The sequence below is a fragment of the Stegostoma tigrinum genome, chromosome 10 (genome assembly GCF_030684315.1).
Source record: "Stegostoma tigrinum isolate sSteTig4 chromosome 10, sSteTig4.hap1, whole genome shotgun sequence".
In the NCBI taxonomy this organism is placed as follows: Eukaryota; Metazoa; Chordata; class Chondrichthyes; order Orectolobiformes; family Stegostomatidae; genus Stegostoma; species Stegostoma tigrinum.
Genome location: NC_081363.1, coordinates 84,506,591 through 84,526,750, shown reverse-complemented (window position 1 = coordinate 84,526,750; position 20,160 = coordinate 84,506,591). Strand labels below are relative to the sequence as shown.

At 45.9% G+C, this 20,160-nt stretch overlaps 1 protein-coding gene across 2 annotated transcripts in view; it reads left to right on the top strand.

The window, feature by feature from the left end:
* The window catches only part of sptbn5 (spectrin, beta, non-erythrocytic 5), a 365,898-nt gene that overhangs the window by 108,170 nt on the left and 237,568 nt on the right, over positions 1-20,160 (top strand). For both annotated transcript variants that reach the window (XM_059649324.1, XM_059649323.1), the window contains exons 40-45: positions 88-177; positions 3,548-3,666; positions 5,943-6,057; positions 7,301-7,414; positions 13,484-13,605; positions 18,504-18,666. In XM_059649324.1, the coding sequence (XP_059505307.1) occupies positions 88-177; positions 3,548-3,666; positions 5,943-6,057; positions 7,301-7,414; positions 13,484-13,605; positions 18,504-18,666 (723 nt within the window). The remainder of the gene's footprint in view (positions 1-87; positions 178-3,547; positions 3,667-5,942; positions 6,058-7,300; positions 7,415-13,483; positions 13,606-18,503; positions 18,667-20,160) is intronic.

The following is a 20,160-nucleotide window of genomic DNA, read 5'->3' as shown; positions in this document are numbered from 1 at the left end:
ATTGCTATTGAGCAGATATTTTCCTGACTTGCAGTTCCTAACTCTGTGTCGTTCATTTGTGTTCCATTCCATCCTGCACACAAACAGGAGGTGATGATCAATGTGGGCGATGTCGGCAAAGACTATGAGCATTGCCTACAGCTGCAGAAAAAGCTCAGCAAGTTCCGTGGAGCTGGGGTAAGTACCGTATCTCTGAGCACCAGCTCTGTCAGTTGAGCCTCTGTCCATTGCTTTCCACACCATGCATTACCAACTAGTATTGCTCACACCTCTAAAAGTAGACAAATCAAGGTGCAGCACTACGCTCACCTATCAGCACAGAAGATATCCGGGGCAGTTGGAGGATATGCTAAATGCAGCGGAAAGCTTCCGCTACACTGTCCCCATCAAACACTCCCAAAGCAAGGACAGCATGGGGTTAGATACAGAGTAAAGCTCACTCTTTTAAACTGAAAGTGAAACTCCCCGTATACACTGTCCTTAACAAACAGTCCCAGGACGAAGAAAACATGGGGATAGGTATGGAGTAAAGCTCAGTCTACACTGTCCCCATCAAACTCTGCCAGGACAGCTATAATATGGGGTTAGATACAGAATAAAGCTTCCTCTACACTGTCCCAGTCAAGAGTATGATTGCCTCTGTACCTCGCCACTCTCATGCTTCTATTCTAACCCTTGCTGTAATTTTAGAAGTTGTTTTACTATTTTATAAACCAGTCATCCTTTGGGCTGTCAGTGGGAAATATTAATTTATTTTCTCTCATTGCTGCATCATTGACATTAAATTAAGATGATACGGATTCTGTATTGGGTCACACCTTCTGCACCATTCATTAGAATCAATTGTGACATAACTCCATAGATTTACCTTTATCCCATGCCCTTCAGACCATTCTTCAACAGAAAACCATATTTACAATTGATGCCTCAATATGATTTCTACACTTCTCCCACCATCTGCATGAAGAAGTGCTTCCTAATTTCACTCCAGTAAGGTCTGCACCTAATCTTTTGATAGTACTTCTGAGAATTAGACTCCCTAACCAGCAGAAATAGTCCCCTTCTCTGTCCTAGCCATTTCCCTTAAAAACCTGAAATATGACAATCGGACCACCTGTTGTCGACCATCAAGCGCCCCCTCCCCAGGGAAGACAACACTACTTTATGTAATCTCTCTGCGTAATTTTACCCTTGAAGGCTCGGGATCATTGTGGAAAATCTGTCCCTCCTGAATTGTGACTCCAGCGACTGTAGGTGCATCTGAAACTGTAATATGACAACCAGCTCTGTGTATTCCGTTCCTCTAAACACAAAAGTCAACATTCCATCAGCTGTTTTTGCTCATCTTTCATGCCTGTTTCTGACATTTTTGGTGATCTATGTACCTGAGCTTGCAAGTCTCTCCTGGGCCTATACTGTTTCCAGTTTTTGACTATGTAGGGTGATCTCTGCTCCATCCAATTTTTAGGTTCAGAGCAAATGACCTTATGTTTGAAATAATTTGTCAGGTTTCAGTTCCCCCATTCTCATATCTCTTTGTGATAGTATGTTTTCATCTGCAGTGCTTACAATGATGAATCGTTTTCTGCAGTTCTGAATTGCTGTCTCTCAATCCCATCACTCGGGGAAATGTATCAAATCCCCTCAGGGATTCCATACAAATAACACAATGTACATCAATAATGTTCTCACCTTCTTTTAAAACTCTGGAATATGAAACCATCCAGTCTTGAGAATTTGTTATTCATTAGTGCCATTATATTTGTTTATGCCTGATATTCTCCCTAAGATAATATGAGCATGTCCCTGGGTCAAAATTGCTTTAGGATATAGGTGTACTGATGCAACGTAATTGTTCAACATCTCCGTTTTCTTAGATTCATCAATACTATCAGCATTAGCTGTTTTCAAGAGGCCCCAATATCCCCTGAGCGTGCTATATTTCCCAACATCATTGGTTGTCCTCATTGTGTCGATCATTGTGGTAAATTATTTTGTGTGGATCTTGGCATCCCTTCTCATTTTTTTGCAGCCTATAAAGCCTGTTTTATCGCACTTCGTGCTTTATAGTCACTAGGGGCTGCATTAATTTCTGCGTCTGTGTACATATTTTCAGGATTTTATGCAACCTCTTTACCCCTCTAGTTGTCCACAGCTGTCCTTCTTGGCAAGCAGAACCCCCCAACGCCCCAACCCTTATCAAGAAGCAAGAATAAAGTTTTTCTCACCGCCACCCCATTCCCTAGTGATCTGTTGTTTAACTAATTAACAGTCTCCGTCTTATCGCATCAAAATCCTCTTATGTAAATCAATAATTTTAGAAGCTGTTTCTGATTGGACAAGAGAGGGCAATCTTGCAATTTCTCAGGCTGTGTATGTGCCCAGGCCAGTCTGTGTGCTTTCGGACCAGACTTAAAGGTTGTTGGAAAGCACTTCACTGCCAAATAGGTTGCAGTAAGTACAAGAATCTCTCCGAAAAGATGCATAGCAGGGAGTGACATGGTGGCTCACTGGTTAGCACTGTTGCCTCACGGGGCCAAGGCCCCGGGTTTGATTTTGGCCTCAGGGCGACTGTCTGTGTCGAGTTTGCACATTCTCCCTGCGTCTGCATGGGCTTCTTCCGGGTGCTCCAGTTTCCTCCCATGGTCCAAAAATGTGCAGGGTAGTTGGAGAGGTCATGCTAAATTGCCCATATTTTCATGGGATGTGTAGGTTAAAAAGCTGAGCTACTACCCCTCTGATTGGCCTGCAGGTTGAGGAGGTGGGACACCTTACCTCGGTGTGCGGGGCAACGCAGAAGCCAATGAATTACTACGGCAACCACAGCATCCAATTGTGCCTTCTAGGACCATGTAGGTCATCCCTGGGTGAGACATTTCAGTGAGGTAGATAGGTTGGAGAAGCTGAGGTTGTTCATATTGGAGAAGAGAAGGTTTGACAGAGGTCTTCAAAACCATGTGGGAGAAACTGTTTCTGTTCCGGGAAGGATTGAGAACAAGAGGGCACAAGTTTTGGGAAAATGGCTGCATGAGGGGAAACTTTCTCACCTGTTTAAGATCTGGAGTGCACTGTCTCAGTCTGTGCTGGAGGCAAATCGATTTGAGGCTTTCAGGAGGGAATTAGACTATTGACTGAAAAGTCAGAACATGCAGGTTACGAGGCGAAGGCGGGACACTGGCACTAAGGGGGTAGCTCAATCAGAGAGGCAGAGCAGACATGATGGGCTGAAGGGTCTCCTGGAGTGTTGTGTACTGATTCTGTGACAGGAGTGCTAGAGACTGGCACAACAGGTTCAGTAAGCTACCGCTGAGCAGGTCATCTCTGAGGTAACCATAATCGGCCCTGCCAGCAGATGCCCAGCAGGAACAAGTGAGTGGGTACCATGAAGGATCTGTGGGAAGTGTGCAGATGGGCCACTATTGGCGGAAGTTGATGTGGCAATGAGAGCAGAGGAGAAAGTATGGGAATTCGCTTTCATGTTCCCTTACAAATGTCAGAGATCATGACATTACCATCCACACTGACCCAACTCTCTGATCTCTTGTAGGATTTGACAGTGGACGATGCACATATCAAAACTATCAACAGCCTGGCCACTCGCCTGGAGAAGCAGAATAAAGATGACATCAGGACTGTCCAGCAACGCAAGCAGCAGCTGAACGAAAAGTCAGTCAAACTCTCCTATCCCTTCCCCTTCACCTCACCCCTGCTCTCATAAACCAGCCCCTGGCACTGCCTCAACAACAATGAGCTGAGAGGTTCCTGGAGGGCTCCACCATTCAATTTTGAAGAGTGTTTACTTTGTTGGAGAGCCATTCCAGTTTGACATGCTTTTAGGGCAGGCTGGGACGAAAATCCCACCTGTGTCACTGTTCCTGACCAGAAGTCATTAACTACAGCCCACCCCATCTTGAACATCCCACTGGCACTCAACCGATAATGGTCCAATTCACCTCAAACTGGGAATTGTCATTCATCCAGCTCTGGATCGCAAAGGGTTCTACTTCATTCCAGTCGTTGAAGCAGCTTCTTAGAGAGATTCTCATCAATATCCCTTCCTGAGACTGGGGAGGTGGGGGGAGAGAAATCACTGCACAAAATAATCTTGGAACTGCAAAGAATCAGATGATTTCATTTCAACAATAGCCCAGATTTTCCGATGGCCAGGCAGTCGTTATGCCAATGTAGATGGGATGGGATTTGTGTGTGGGCACTCCAAGGGATCTTCATCGTACCACACTCTGAGGCAACACCAGGGAAATTGATATTTCCGCTGGGCAGTGCCTCAATGCTTCCAAAAATCTGCAACTAAATCGAAGACTTCGAGTGGTTCTGATGAAAATAATAAAATAGGTACTCGGGAAAAGTTAAGAGTGTTGAATATATAATCTGACTTCTGAATATCTATTGAGCACACTCCATACTGAACTCATCCTCTAAACCACAGCATCCCAGACCACTTACACTACCCAGAACCTGACCTGACACCACTGATACCACCACCCCCCACTACCACACCTCTGGGACCTGAACCCCTCTACCCAGACATTACCGGGCCTGCTCCCTGTCTGCCCCTCCCTTACTGGGACCTGACCTCACCACGCACCCCCCCCCCCCCACCACAGTGCTCGGTAGCATCACCTCCCCATAACCCCCACTCCATCCCCCCCCGGAGACCCAAGACCTTCTGGAATAATTGGACAACATAGTGCTCCATGTCAGAGGTGTCATACAAAACTGTGGCTTGGAGTGTCACTTTCTTCAGGAAAGAAGAGAGGAGGGTAATCAGTTGAATTTTCCCTTTCCAATGTGATGTTCATTGCAGTTTACTGAGATAATAATGTACAGATGACCCCAAGTTTAGGTGTTGAACTAACTTCTGTAACACACTGTCAATAGTAAGACTAATGGGTGCCTCAGTTCCTGTCAGTTTTGTTCCCATATTGACTTTAGGAATTAGAAGGGCCGAATGGCATCTTTTTCCACTTTTAGGGATTCTATGAAACGTGACATCTGCACCACTTTACCCGTCTGTCCCCTCTCTCCGCAATGTGTGATGGCCTTCAAATGCTGACAGTCTGTGCCTCACAAGTCTACTCCCTGCTGTCCGTCTCTCTTGGTCAACACTGTCTAGTCTTGGGGAGGTATATGCTGCGATTCCCTCCCTGGGATGTCCACATTATTCAGATCGAAGTCAGTGAACAGTAACAGGTTACCAACTCTGGTTAAACCTATTCCTGGAGGTTCTGATCACTTGTCTTGCCACCCAGGCTCCACCCTTGTGACATATCTTCTCCTAGAAACAAGAGTGTAATCACCAAAAAACCTCACTACCCATCTGGACTTTCAAACTCCCTCTTTCTCGACACTTCTATATTTAGTAAGGAGAAACATTCAAAGAAAATGACACCTTAAACCCTTCCAAAGTCCCTGTGATTTTATTTTCTAGGCTGTGTCATTGAATTACCATGGCCTAACCTACACACCTTCGGACTGTGGGGGGTGGCGGGAGCCCACACAGACACAGGGAGGACGCTGCTGCAGACCCCACACACTCAGTCACCTAAGGATGGACACGATCCCAGGTCCTCGGCAGTGTGCTGCCGGGAGACTCCAGGCCAATCCGAAGCGTTGGCCACCCTAAGAGATCAGCAGCCATTTTCATTCCACCTCACTTTCCTCTCCAGTGAAGTTGCCAGAAGTTCAGGGACTGGAATTAAATGGGCTGCCATTTGCTTTCAGTGACTCTGTTCAGTTCAAGAAGAGCGACCCATCCAGCCTTGGTAATCCTTATTTAGGCAGAGGTTGGCTCTGTTCTGGAGCCCCTTGCTTCATGTATTCCCCCCGCCTGCCTGCTCACTGCGCTGTCCATACCCTGCCGGCCACCTCCCAAGCCGTTGTCGCCACGCCTGACTCACTGTCGGCGCTGCCTCTCGTTTCAGGTGGGATAGCTTCCAGGGAAACCTGAACAAGTACAAGAAAAAACTGGCGGCAGCTTTGGAGGTTCACGCCTTAATCCGAGAAATGGATGACCTTAAAGAAAGGATGGGTGAAAAGGTGAGAGCTGTGCCAGTGCAATTGCACAGGGTTCCCGTGCCAATGTTACAACTGAAGACAAACCCAGTCCTGTGTAGCTCTCCCTTCATCAGTTCCCACTGAAGGATCTATCCCGAGTGTAAAGAAGCTGTGTGAAATGGCATGTTGAAATTGACAGATCCATGAGGCTGTGTGGCCGCTGCAGGGTCCAACAGTTCACGCTGGTTGTGGACTCAGTTCATCAATGGGAGGAAGGGAGGAATGTCGCTTCAGAGGGGCGGAAGAGCTGAGAGCCCTGGCTCCTGTCTCAGCATTCCGATATTTGTAGGATATTTTGTTTTATTTATTCTTGCTTGGGTTGTGGCTGTCGCCCATCCCTAATTGCCCTTGAACTGAGTGGCTTGCTAGGGCCATTTCAGAGAGGGCAGTTACCCAGCACGTGCAAGCTCCCCTCCAAGCCGCTCACCATCCTGACTTGGAAGTATATAGCCGCTCCTTCACTGTGGCTGGGTCAGAATCCTTGAATTGCCTCCCTAAGGTGTGTTTGTGGGTCAACCCCACAGCACATGGACTGCAGTGGTTTGAGGAGCCAGCTCACCACCACCTTCTCAAAGGACAACTAAGAATGGGCAATAAATGCTGGGCCCAGTCGCTGATGTCCAAATTGCATGAGTGATTTTTTTTTTGTTTTGAAGAGAAACAATGTTTTGGATCCAAAGTTGCATGTGTGCCACACCAGATAAAGACTTCCTTCCCTGAAAGGGCATTATGACAATCGATGATGGTCTCGTTGTCTTCATCACTAAGGCTGAGCTTTATATTCCAGATTCAGTAATTGAATTCAAAATCAATGAACCACTGCGGTGAGATTTGAACCTGTGTACCAAAAGCATTAGCCTGGGCCTTTAGATTACTAGGACATAGCAAGAACTGCAGATACTGGAGTCAGAGTCGACACAGTGTGGAGCTGGAGGAGCACAGCAGGTCAGGCGGCATCAGAGGAGTGGGAGAGTTGACATTTTGGGCCTAGATCAGGACTGATGAAGGGACTAGGCCCAAAATGTCAGCTCTCCTGCTGCTCTGATGCTGCCTGATCTGCTGCATTCCTCCAGCTCCATACTGTGTTGTCTTTGGATTACTAGTCCAGTGCCATTAACAGCACATCAGCACAGCCACATAGCTCTCTGGAGGAGTCAGCTGCACAGGGTGACAGCCTTTGGTTTGAGCAGGGCAAACCCACTAACTGCCCGTTTCTGTTCGACAGAGCTTGTTGATGCAAGGTCTGGACTACGGACGAGATGTGGAGACTGTGGAGAAACTGATGAGGAGGCATAAAGAAACTGAGCTGGAAATCACAGTCATCCAGGACAAGGCAGAGGTGAGTGTTTCTCGTGGAGCTGAAAGCAACAGTGCCCCTCAGATCTTACTTTTCTCTCCTTTACTTCTCCATTCTCTCCCACAACTAGGAATTGGCTGCCAGTGTTCATCGATGGGAAGCAGCTAATCACCTTAGCAGAGGGGTCTGTGACTAGGGAGCATAGATTTAAAGTCATTGGTAGGATGAGAGGGAATTTGAATATCCCCTACCTCAGGGTTTCACTGCCTGAAAAGGGGAGTCGAGGCAGTAAGCCATAACCCATTTAAAAGGCGTCAGGACCTGCCCCTGAATTCCTATAGCCTGCAGGGAAACAGACCTCGAGCTGGGAAGTGGAGGGTGTAGTCAGGAGCCCTGAGAATACCAGCTCCAGTTTTTTGGCTTATCCAGAGAGGAGAAGAGCCCATTCTCGTAACCTCACAAATCCCTTTATTAATGTATTAAACAAGACACGTGTTGCTTAAATGTTTTTAACACGAAGCTTGACCTCATACATTTTCCCACAAACTGAACTAGAACCTACTTATACATCCACTTAGGATCCTCTGACAGTCCCCAACTAGTCACAGATTATAAAAGCTAATACCCAATCGGGATTGTTGCTGCTGATGAGGGCTAACACTGGCCAGGCGCTGCACTCGATGCTGTCACCACATCCTTGATGCAGGGCCTGCTTCTGTGATGGTTGGTCTGCAGAGTTTTGGCGGCTGCTTACCGCAAGGGTCTTCTTTTTATTCTTTCTTATCTCTCAAGATGTGCTGTTTCCTTCCTGTTGGCTCAGGCTAATTCATTTATCGCATACCTTTTACCTTATTGCCCTTGGCCCACAGACTTGGGTAGCTATACCTCATTATTTCTTATCCAAATAAGGCTTTTGCATTCCCTCCTCTTTCTTTCTTTTTGCAGAGCTTAGTTCGTTCAAGCAGGTTTAAATCAGCTCACACTAGCAGCTGGGCACAGGCCATTTTTAATTCACAAGCGGCTTCTTTCTTCGTGTCAGCACCCCTGCATTCAGTACCTCCTGTTAGCGATATTGGTGGCAGGTACCCCTCCCCCTCTATTTCTCTCTCTCTCTCTTTCTGCACCCTCTGGCTAATGTCTCTCCAGGGAGTGATGTCAGCAGCTTGTGCCTTTCTCTAGCAAGTGAGGCCTGGCAGGGGCTCTTTTTCTTATTTGTGGCTGGCATGGACGTGATGGGCAGAATGACCTTCCATTTTCTCATAACCGTTTCTACATTTTCAAACTATCTGGAGGGAAGTGGGAGCAGCAGTAGCAGAAATGTTTCTCAGAAGGGTCAGCATCGAGAGATTGGCCTTCTCCCTATCGATTCACTAATGCTATGGAATGGTCCTTGGAAACCCCTGGCAATTTGCCCATGTGGCCATTCTATGTATTTGGGTCTTGACAATGAGATTTGGCAGAAAAGGAAGCCACAATGCTGCTGCTTACTCATGACGTAACTGGCCGTCTTAAGAAAACAGAACAAATGTGCATTTCTAAAACACCTTAATCACTTTGAGACATTCCAAAGTGCTGTACAACCCATGAGCTTGTCTTACGAGGAGCGGTCGAGGACTCTGGGTCTGTACTTGATGGAGTTTAGAAGAATGGGGGGGCGTGGAGGGTGCACGGATCCAATCGAAACTTACAGAATACTGAGAGGCCTTTTATCACAGAATGAACCAGGTGACGATGTTTCCACCCATAGAAGAGACTGGGACCCAAAGGCACAGCCTTTGTGAAGGGACAGCTCTTTAGAACTGATATGAGAAGGATTTTCTTCAGCCGGAGGGTGGTGAATCTGTGGGACTCATTGCCACAGAAGGCTGTAGAGGTGGGTCATTGGGGTATTTAAGATGGGGATAGATAGGATTTTCATTTGTAAGAGGATCAAGGGGATGAGAAGAAGGCAGGAGAATGGAGTCGAGAAACATCAAACATGATCAAATGTTCAAGCAGAACTGATGGGCCGAGTAGCCTACTATTGCTCCTATATCTTAGGTCTTACATCCTGTTGTCTGTAACATAGCAAATGTGGCTGACATCTTTATACACAGTAAATTCCTGCAAAAAGCAACTTGGCAGTGACCAGGCCATCTGTGTGAGATATTGCTTGTTTCCAGGGAAAGCTGCCCTGGTGTTCTGCAAAGATCATCCTCGGACCATTTTAGCTTGAGAAAGCAGACCGGGTTTCTGTTTGGCATCATCTGAAAGTTGGCACCTCCGTCACTGCAGTGCACTCTCTCTACTGCAGTGGAGCGTCGTCTGAACTTCCTTCCAACAACATCTCCCTTTGTTTGGTGCTCCCTATGTCTCTGCAGTGGCAGCATTGTGAAAGTGCAGGTTGTTTAATCACCGAAGGTGGCGGCCATTTGGCCCATTGTGTGTGCACCGGATCTGGCAAAGGAAGAAGTAGTGGCCAGTCTTTCTTGTGCAGCGTTTGATTTCGTCACCATGCCCAGAACATTAGTGCAGCTTCCCTTTTACAGGCCAGCACCACCCCCTCTCAGGTGGAAACTGGTTCGCGTCCACATGTCCCCATTTCATATCACCAGCTCTACATTTTGATTCGAGCATACTGTCACTGTCTAGTGCACTGGAAATCAAACCCTGCTATTCCCCCATCACAAAAATTAAAGAGTTTGAGATAAGTATGCAAATTTCCCAAATTTAGCTGACTTTTGGACACAGGCTACAGAAAGCATAGATCAGGTTTCTGTACTTAAACATGGATTATTGTTTATTACCAAGTGTTTAGATTCTAGCCACAGGTAAACAGGTATAAACTGTTGATATTTTATACAACTAAGCAACAATCTAATCCCCTTATAAACACTATGCTTATTCTCGCTCTCTCTCTCTCTCTCTCTCTCTCTTTCTGTCACACACACTCACACACACACACTCACATTCTCTCACACTCTGACACTATCACAAACTCTCTCACACACACTCACTCTCACACACACACAATACAGAAGGAACTAGGAAAGCTGTAGAGTCATCTTTGTCCTCAAGTTGTTACTACTTCTTCTTAGCTTCTCTTTTTCTGAATTCTGCCACTGACTTGTGATAGGCCTGACATGACAGACCATCAGTTAAACCATTCACTGCCAGAGAGGGTTCAAAATATAAAATATCGTTGAACATCTTCCATAAAATATCGAAACGACAGCTCCTCCAACGCTGTAGTCTGAAACAAAAACAAAATTGCTGGAAAAGCTCAGCAGGTCCCACCAGAGTCGAGTTTCGGGCGGCACGGTGGCTCAGTGATTAGCACTGCTGCCTCACAGCACCAGGGGCCCAGGCTCAATTCCACCCTCGGGCGACTGTCAGTGTGGAGTTTGCATATTCTCTCCGTGTCTGCGTGGCTTCCCTCCGGGTGCTCCGGTTTCCTCCCACAGTCCAAAGATGTGCAGTTTAGGTGAATTGACCATGCTAAATTGCCCGTAGTGTTTGGGGATGTGTAGCTTAGATGGGCCATAAGGGGCTAGGTCTTGGTGGGATGCTCCAAGGATTAGTGTGGTCTTGTTGGGCTGTAGGGCCTGTTTCCACACTGTAGGGATTCTATTCTATTCTATGTATTGTTTGACGTCTGCTTAAACTTCTCATCATTCCAGCAGTGTCCTGAAATGGAAACATAACATGCCCCCCAAAAATACTTGATTTCTGTACTGCAAACCACTTTGGAAATTCCTCTTCAACCCAGTAAAGTGAAGAGTTTATGACTTGCCTTTCTCACTCATACCAAGGCCTGCACCCCTTGCTTCCATTATCACAGACTCTAATGATCCCTTCCCACCCTAACCGAAGTTTGCATCCTTTTTCCTCATTCCTCTCCCCTCTCTGAGCTAATGTCATCTGTGAGAGCTGCCTCATATACATTTAAGCTCTGAGCCGCTCAGCTGCCCCTCCTCCTACCTATGTTAGCTGATATTGTTAACAGCTCACTTTCTCTTTGTATTGTCTCCCTTTCCTTCAAAGTCAATACCATCAACCCTCTCTTCAAAGCAACTGCCCAATGTTCTCCCTCAATGGTTTTCCTGTTATGCTCAGACCTGGTGATTTCAATGTGTGGTAATTGTGAATGACCTGTGCAGGCTGTTCACGTGTATCTTTTCGCTGCTTGCCCCACTCTATTGTACAAACCATCACCCTCTCCAACTTCCCATTCCTGCTTGAACACCCCTCAAAATCCTCATCCACTTTGCCCAGAAACCCATGTGTGAATCTCTGTATTCAGCTTTATCTCTTGCTCTCATTACTGCGGGAGGAAAAGACCTTGTCACATTCACAAATAACATCCAGTGTGATCGTGACAAAAGTAATCGATCTCTCCTTGTGCTTCCTGACCTGTTGACAGCCGACATCAGTTGGCCACAACATTGTGTTGGAGGGACTGCATTCGCCTAGCTGTCTGCTCACCTAATTCTAGCCAGAGTGTTACTTATGATAGCTATTCATCCTGCTCTCTCACCTCTGGTGTCTCCCAAGGATCCTACTCCATGCTGCCCCTCGGCAAACTTTTCCAAAAAGCCAGACTCCATTTCCACATGGTGACCTCCCCCAACTCCTGCTCACCAACATCTCTCTCTCCTCTCTTTTTCTCTCTCTCTCTCTCTCTCTTTCTCTCTCTCTCTCTCTCTCTCCCCCTCCGTCTCTGGTTTGCTCTACATTAGCTGGCTCTCTGTATTTCCGACTGCTTGTCCAACATTCTGCATAAGCAGAAACCCCCTCTGGTTAAATTATGGGAAGACTGAAGCCAATACTACCCCACCTATAAACTCTGCTCCCTTTAACCAGCTCCATGCCTCTCTGGTAACTGTACTAGATTGAATCAGACCTTTCACAACCTTAGTGAACTGTCTGCATTTTGTCACTAAGACCTTCCATTCTCCATCTCTGTAACATCTCCCCTCCTGTCTCAGTTCGATACTGCTGTAAACTACCTTTATAATCTGCAAATGTGACTGTTCCGACACAATCCTGGATGACTGCGAACTACTTTCTGTAAACATAAGGTCCTCCAAAGCTCCACCTACCCTGTCCTACCATCTCATCGAGTGTTGTCGATCAATCAGCTCTGTGCTCACTGAGTTACATTTGCCCCCAGTAAACTGACACCTTAGTTTCAACACTCTCCAATCCCTTGTCCCTGCCCTGTCTGGAACCCTGTTCAGTTTTCTAATTCGCCCCAGTCTCTCATTTTCTCCAGTAATGGTCTCTTGAACAGTCTGAAATATTTGTCCAAAGCTGGGTTGTGCTTTCAAGCTGATGAGTTCTGGAATGCCCCCCAAAGCATCTCTCTCTGCCCCCTCACCACCCCCCAACCAACTCCTCACTCCCTGTCCACCCTTCTTTCCTCTCAGTATCGCTCTCTTCCACACTCAGACTCCTTTCCTATCTCCCCCTCCCCCTTCTCTCTCTCTCTCTCTCTCTCTCTCACTTTTTCTCACCCCTCCTCCTTACTCTCTTTCTCTATTCTCCTTCCACTTCTCTCTTTATCTCCCCTCCTCCTTCCCCATTTCTCTCTCTTCCCCTCAATCCTGTCCCAGCTCCTCCCCCTATCCCTTCCCAGCCCCTCCCCTCTCCTCTCTCACTCTTTCCTTACCCCCTCCCCTTCCCTCTTTCTCACTTTTTGTCTTTCTCCCTCTACCCTCCCTGCCCTCCTCCTCCCTCCCTCTGCCATCCCTCTCCCCCTCCCCCTTCTCTCTCTCTCTCTCTCTCTCTCTCTCTCCCTCATCTCCCTCCCTCATCTCCCTCCCTCTGCCCCTTTCACTTTGTCTCTGTCTACCTCTCCCCCCTCCCCACTTTCCTCTCTCTCTCTCTCTCTCTCCCTCTCTCTCCCCTCCTCCCTCTCCTCTCCTGTTAAGTTCTCCCTTGAACTTAGCTCCTTGGCCATGTAATTGGTCAGCTACCTGTCCTAAATATCTTTTTGTGGCTCTGGATCAGATTTTCTTGCATAATGTCCAGTGAAGTATCTCTTGAGATTCATGATGTCTATATGCACACAAGTTATTGTTGTTGGAATGGGACAAGAATTCACATTGGGAAATTGTTTATCTGGAACAGGTGCTGGAAGTGAAAGCCAGAGAACTGTGCAAGAGCCAGTCTCCAGTGGGTGATAAGCTCAGCCTGAAGCAGAGAGAAATCCAGGAGAGTTGGCTTCGACTGCAGCAGGAAACCAAACTACGGTGAGTCAATCTCCCAGGGCACACAGTCCAAAGAAACATCTGAAAACAAAAAGCTAGCTTTTCCATATTTCCCCCTGCAATCTCAAGGGGTGTGTGTGAGAGAGAGAGAGAGAGAGAGAGAGAGATATGTAGGAGCGTGTTGTAAGTATATACATATGAGTGAATATATGTATATGGTCGATATGTATGAGTGTTTGTGCATTAGTGTGTATGAGGAGGCATGTAGCAGATATAGACAGCTGGGATCGAGTGAACCCCTCAAGAAGTATAAGGCAGTAGGAGCATATTCGAGGGAAATCGGGAGGGCAAAAGGGAACATAGGATATTCTTGGCAAATAGGGTTAAGGAGAATCCAAAGAGATTCCACAAATACATTAAGTAAAGAAGTAACTAGGGAGACTATAGGGCCCCTTTAAAGATGAGCAATGCCAACTACATGTGGAACCGTAGGAGATGGGTGAGATATTAAATGTGCGAAGAACCTGCCTCTGATATCTCCCCTATGCCTTCATCCAATCACCTTCAAATTATGCACCCTCGTAATAGGGGTGATTGCCATTATTTCCGGTTCTGTTTTTCAGTGGTTTGTATATTGGATCCAATTCAATGTGTTTGCTGACGGAGTTCCGGTTGGAATGCCAGATCTTCAAGAATTCCCTGGCATGTCTCTGTTTGGCTTGTGCTATTATGGCTGCAATTCAGGATTGTGCAAAGCAGAACAGAAGCACCTATATGGAGTTTTTTAAAATGAACGTACACCCAAAAAGCACAATCCGCCGTTACCTCTGTGACAGACCACCACAAGAAGACACAGCATGGCCAGACAGACTAGTCACCCTACCGTAAAGAGACATATCAGAGATGACTACTATACTACTCAGACCTCTAAGTATCAAAGTAGCCCACAAACCAACAACCACCTGATGACACCTGCTGATGAACAACCAATAAAACCAATGCAATATTCAACATACCATGCAAGGACTGTGAGAAACATTGCACAGGCCAAACAGGAAGAAAACTGACAATAACGATACTTGAACACCAATTAGCCACCAAGAGACGTGACCAATTCTCAATACACATGGACAAAGAAGGACATGAATTTGACTGGGACAAGACATCCATAATAGCACGAGCCAAATAGAGATATGCCAGGGAATTCTTGGAGACCTGGCATTCCAACTGCAAGTCCATCAACCAACACATTGAACTGCACCCAATATACAAACCACTGAAAATCAGAACCAGAAATAATACCAACCACCCCTGCCAAATGAGGCATATAAATAACAAGCAGGACAGAACACCATCACTTCACCGGAGGCGCACTAATGATGTTCCCTAGTAGGGTGACAAAACGTCTGCAATCAAACACACTGGCTTGGTGAGCAAGTCTACAACCTCATTCACAACCCACACTACAATTCTTCTCAAAAAGTTTAGACTCTGTAGGAAACTGAGGAAGAGATTGCTGGGCACCTCGCTGAGATATTTGTATCATTGATAGCCACTGGTGAGGTGCCAGAAGACTGGCGGTTGGCTGATGTGGTACTATTGTTTAAGAAAGATGGTAAGGAAAATGCAGGGAACTATAGACCGGTGAGCCTGACTTAAGCGGTGGGTAAGTTGTTGGAGGATTCAGAGGGACAGGATTTACATTTATTTGGAAAGATGAGGACTGATTAGGGCTAGTCACCATGGTGCTGTGCATGGGAAATTGTATGTGACTAACTTGATTGCGTTTTTTGAAGAAGTGACAAAGAAAGGTGATGAAAGCAGAGCAATAGACATTGTCTGCATGGACTTCAATAAGGTGTTTGACAAGTTTCCACATGGTAGGCTGGTTAGCAAGTGTAGATTGCATGGAATCCAGAGAGAGTTAACCATTTGGAAGCAAAATTGATTCAAAGGTAGGAGACAGAGGATGGTTGTGGAGCGTTATTTTTTGGACTAAGTCCACTGTCATTTATATAAATGATTTGGATGCGAATACAGGAGGAATGAATAGTCAGTTTGCAGAAGACGTGAAAATTGGTTGTGTAGTGGAAAGTGAAGAAGGTTATTTCAGAGTACAATGGAACCTTGATCAGATGGGCTGAGGAGTGGCAGATGGAGTTTAATTTAAATATTGCATTAAGTATTGCATTTTGGTAAGGCAAATCAGGGCAGGACTTATGCAGTTAATGGTATTGTCCTGGACAATGTTGCCAAACAAAGAGACATTGGGTGCAGGTTCATAGTTCCTTGAAAGTGGAGTCACAGATAGATGTGGTAGGGAAGAAGGCGTTTGGCATGCTTGTCTTTATTGGTTAGTGCATTGAGTAGAAAAGTTGGGATGTCGTGTTGCCGTCATATAGGATATTGGTTAGACCACTTTTGGAATACTGTATTCAGTTCTGGTCTCTCTGCTATAAGAAAGATGTTGTTAAACTTGAAAGGGTTCAGAAAAGATTTACGAGGATGTTGCCAGTGTTGGATGGTTTGAGCTATAGGGAGCGGCTGAATCAGCTGGGGCTATTTTCCCTGGAGCAACAGGCGCTGTGAGGTGACCTTACAGAGGTTTATAAAATTATGAGGGGCATGGATAGGGTGAATAGCCAAGGTAATTTTTTCCAGGATAGAGGAGTCCAGAAATAGAGGGCATAGGTTTAAGGCAATCGGGGAAAGATATAAAACAGACCTAAGGAGCAACTACTGCGCCAGAGGGTGGTGAGTGTATGGAATGAGCTTCCAGAGAAAGTGGTGGAGGCTGGTACAATTACAACATTTAAAAGGCATCTGGATGGGTACATGAATAGGAAGGGTTCAGAGGGATATGGGCCAAATACTGGCAAATACCACTAGATTAACTTAAGATATCTGGTCAGCATGGACAATTTGGACCACAGAGTCTGTTTCCATGCTTTACAACTCTATAACTCTATGTTTTGGTGTGCCTGAGCATGTATGTGTGCGTACTTGTGCATGCACACAAATGGATGTGTGTGTGTGTGTATGCGCATGCGCATGAGTATGTACGTGCGTGAGTGTGGTGGCTCTGACTGACTGGGAATCTCTCCTGCTCTGACTACCTGGCAGAGGAGTATTGGAACCATGTACAGATCAATGATCAACATGTTTGACCGTGGTATGACGCTTTCCGAGTCCATCACATCCTCAGGTGGGACTTGAACCCTGAGCTTCTGGTCCAGATGTGAGGTCACTGCGCTCTGCACCTCCAGATTTACAGCAGTCTGATAAATTTGCAGATAATCTGTTTCTCTGATCTAAGATAGGGAATTGATATCGATCAGTTTACCAGAGACAGCTCCCCTGCTCCATCACAACAGCTGCAGATCATTTACTCCAATCTAGTGTGGTCTTGAACCCACATCCTTTTGACCCTGAGGCAAGACCATTCCCACTAAGGTGCAAGTGACAAGTGCGGGGAAGGCTATGCTGTGAGCAGAGTATTAAAAGCCTTCTAGCAGAGGGCATAGGCTTTAGGCCCCACTGTGGGACTTATCTGAACACAGCAAAGCAGGGCACAGTAAATTATGTAACTTTAGAGATTGAACGTGAGTAGAAAATTAACATGAATGGAATAGAAGAGTCGCCCATTATTTAAATATAGAGAGACTGCAGAAATCCGATGTATCGAGTGAGCTGGCTAACATGACTCTCAAAAGTTACCATACAGGTACAGCAAGCGATTAAGAAGGCAGCTGGAATGTTTTTGTTTATTTGAAGGGGATTGGAGTATAAAAGTAAGGATGTGGGGTCACAGAATGGCCGAGGAGGATAGATTCAGGGCTAATGAGGGAGTATTAGAGTGTCGGGGTACACGGGCCCCTGAGGACGAGGCTACAATCAGATTAGCCGTGGTCTTGCAGAAAGGTGGATGGGCTGAATGGCTGACTGCTCGCTCCCAACTTGTACGAGTCAAATCGAGATAAACAAGGGGAAGCTCTAAATGGAGTTAAGACTACTTTGCTCAGGCTCGTTAAGTGCATGTCCCAAAGACCAGTACTGTAGATTGTGAGTTACTCTGACACTGAGTTCGCAAGGAGTCCCAACAAGTTTAATGGTCAACAGCAAAACCAAATGTTAAAGGGTAGGTATGAGTGGGTAGGTGGGTGTGATAACAAGTGGCATTTAAAGTGGCAAAATGCAACGCAATGATAGTAAAGTATGAAAACAAACAGTGGGAATATAACTGGCTCCAGAACCCAAAATTCACAGAATCCATACAGTGCAGAAAGGGACGATTCAGCCTACTGCATTTGCATCAACCCTCTGAGGAGCATCCTACTCTATTCCCGTAGCCCTGTACTTAACATGGCCAATCCACCTAACCTGCACATCTTTGGACTGTGGGAGGAAACCGGAGCACCCGGTGGAAACCCGCACTGGCGCAGGGAGAACATACAAACTCCACACAGAGGCCTGAGACTGGAATCAAACCTAGGTCTCTAGCACTGTGGGGCAGCAGTGCTAACCACTGTGTTGCCAATGAGAGGGATTTGGAGATACAGGTGAGGAACTCTCAACGAGCCCTAGAGCGTATTGTGCAGGAGCGACAGTGGGATTTAGAGTCAGACTGTTGGATCATCAATATCAAAAGATTACTGTCTTAATAACAGTCTCATTTGCAGTGTTATAGTTATGCCTACAGTCAACATTTCAGGTACAGTTTCAACCTTGTGGACAAATTACGAGAAGTTGTGTTCAGAGGTGAGTATATAAACTTGAGAGCAAGGTAGGCAATTGGATCCCTTGAGTCCATTCTACTATTCAGTAAGATCGTAGCTGATCTGATTAACTTAACATCATGTTCCCACATACGTCGCAAGTCCCATATTTGTTCTTTCATTAATTATTAACGTTAGTTTCAGCTGTTCCCTCACTTTTTGCAGGAAGGAGAAGCTGGAAGCCTCATACCAGCTGCAGAAGTTCAACAGGACTGTCCGGGAGCTGTTGGACTGGGCACAGGTGATGGAAGGGCTAATGGGCCAAGGAAGTTTGCCCAAGAGTAAGCAAGAGGCAGACGCCATGATAGCAGAGCACCAAGAAAGAAAGGCAAGGTTATAGCCCCGGGATTGATCCAAACTAACTCCATCTTCCTCTTGGGACATGACAAAGGGCCGATTTACTGCAGCACTATGCTTAGTTTCTTTATGATCAATTATTAGCCTCAGATTGTCCTACTGTGCTGCAAGCTGTTGGCGAATACATCCAAAGTGTCACTGGGTTTGTGATCCAGAGGCCTAGACCATTGCTCTGGAAACATGGGTTCAAATCCCACCATGTCAGCCGGTGGAACTTAAAATTTCTTCATACATAAATCTGATCTAACTCCGCATTCTTAATAATAATGACTGTGAAACAATGAAATTGTCATAAACCCCACCTGAGTTCTCTTCAACAGCCTGCCTGATCTGGCTGGCAGGTGACTCCAAATCCACAACCAATGTGATTGACAGTTAACTGCCACTGAAAAGGAGCTGGACTCAACCCTCAGTAGGAATTCACTTGCTTCAGTTAGTGATGGACAATGAATGTTGGCCCAGCTAGTGATGTCCAGATTCCCTCTAGAATAATCCAACAACAATCTGGACGCCACGTGGATGGTTCATGTCAACCCACTGTAAGCTACTGAAAATGTCAACAGGAATGATCTCAAGCATAAAGTGGATTAGAGAAGATTTAGAAATGGTAGGAACTGCCGTTGCTGGTGTCTGATATAACAAGGTGTGGAGCTGGAGGAACACAGCAAGCCAAGCATTATCAGAGGAACAGGAAAGCTGACATTTCGGGTCTGGATTTTCTGAAGAAGGGTCCAGACCCAAAATGTCAGCTTTCCTGCTCCTCTAATGCTGCCTGGCCTGCTGTGTTCCTCAAGCTTCACACCTTGTTATATTAGAGAAGATTAAATAGTGCTGAAATTTTGGCTTTGTCCAATATACTAAAGGTTATAGCACATATTAGCCTTCACTGAAAACAGAAGAATGAATTATGTCCCTGTTGTGAATGGTTGTAACCAGGGCCTCCTTTGTTCACCTCATCAGATATTGAGGAAGAGAATTGGAATGTTCAAACTAATGTACACAACAGTTGCACGCACACGCACGTGTGTGTGTATGTGTGCGCGCGGTTATTAGAATCTGTTTCTCTCTGTGGATGGATGGAGGTTCTGAATGTGCTTTTGTGTTCATTGTGCATCTATCTGTGATTTTTTTTTTGTCTACGTGGGTGCATTTCCATGTGTGGGAATTTTTGTGTGTCTGTGTATATTTTGTCTCCATGCGTGACCATTTATATCTCTTTGTTTGCCTGTCTCTCTCTGTCTGGGTGTGGGTATCTGTTTATATGACTGTCTTTGTGTGGGGGGAAAGTCTTCAAGTATGTGTGCATGTGTCAGTGTATATTTTTGTTTGTGTTTCTGTGTGTGCGTATGTGTGTGTATACCTTTTGCATGTAGATATGCATATGCTTCTGTGTGGATTCATGTGTTTACTTTCTGTGTGTTTGCATGTTTATTGTGTGTATTTTTGTGCCCATGTATATTCCTAT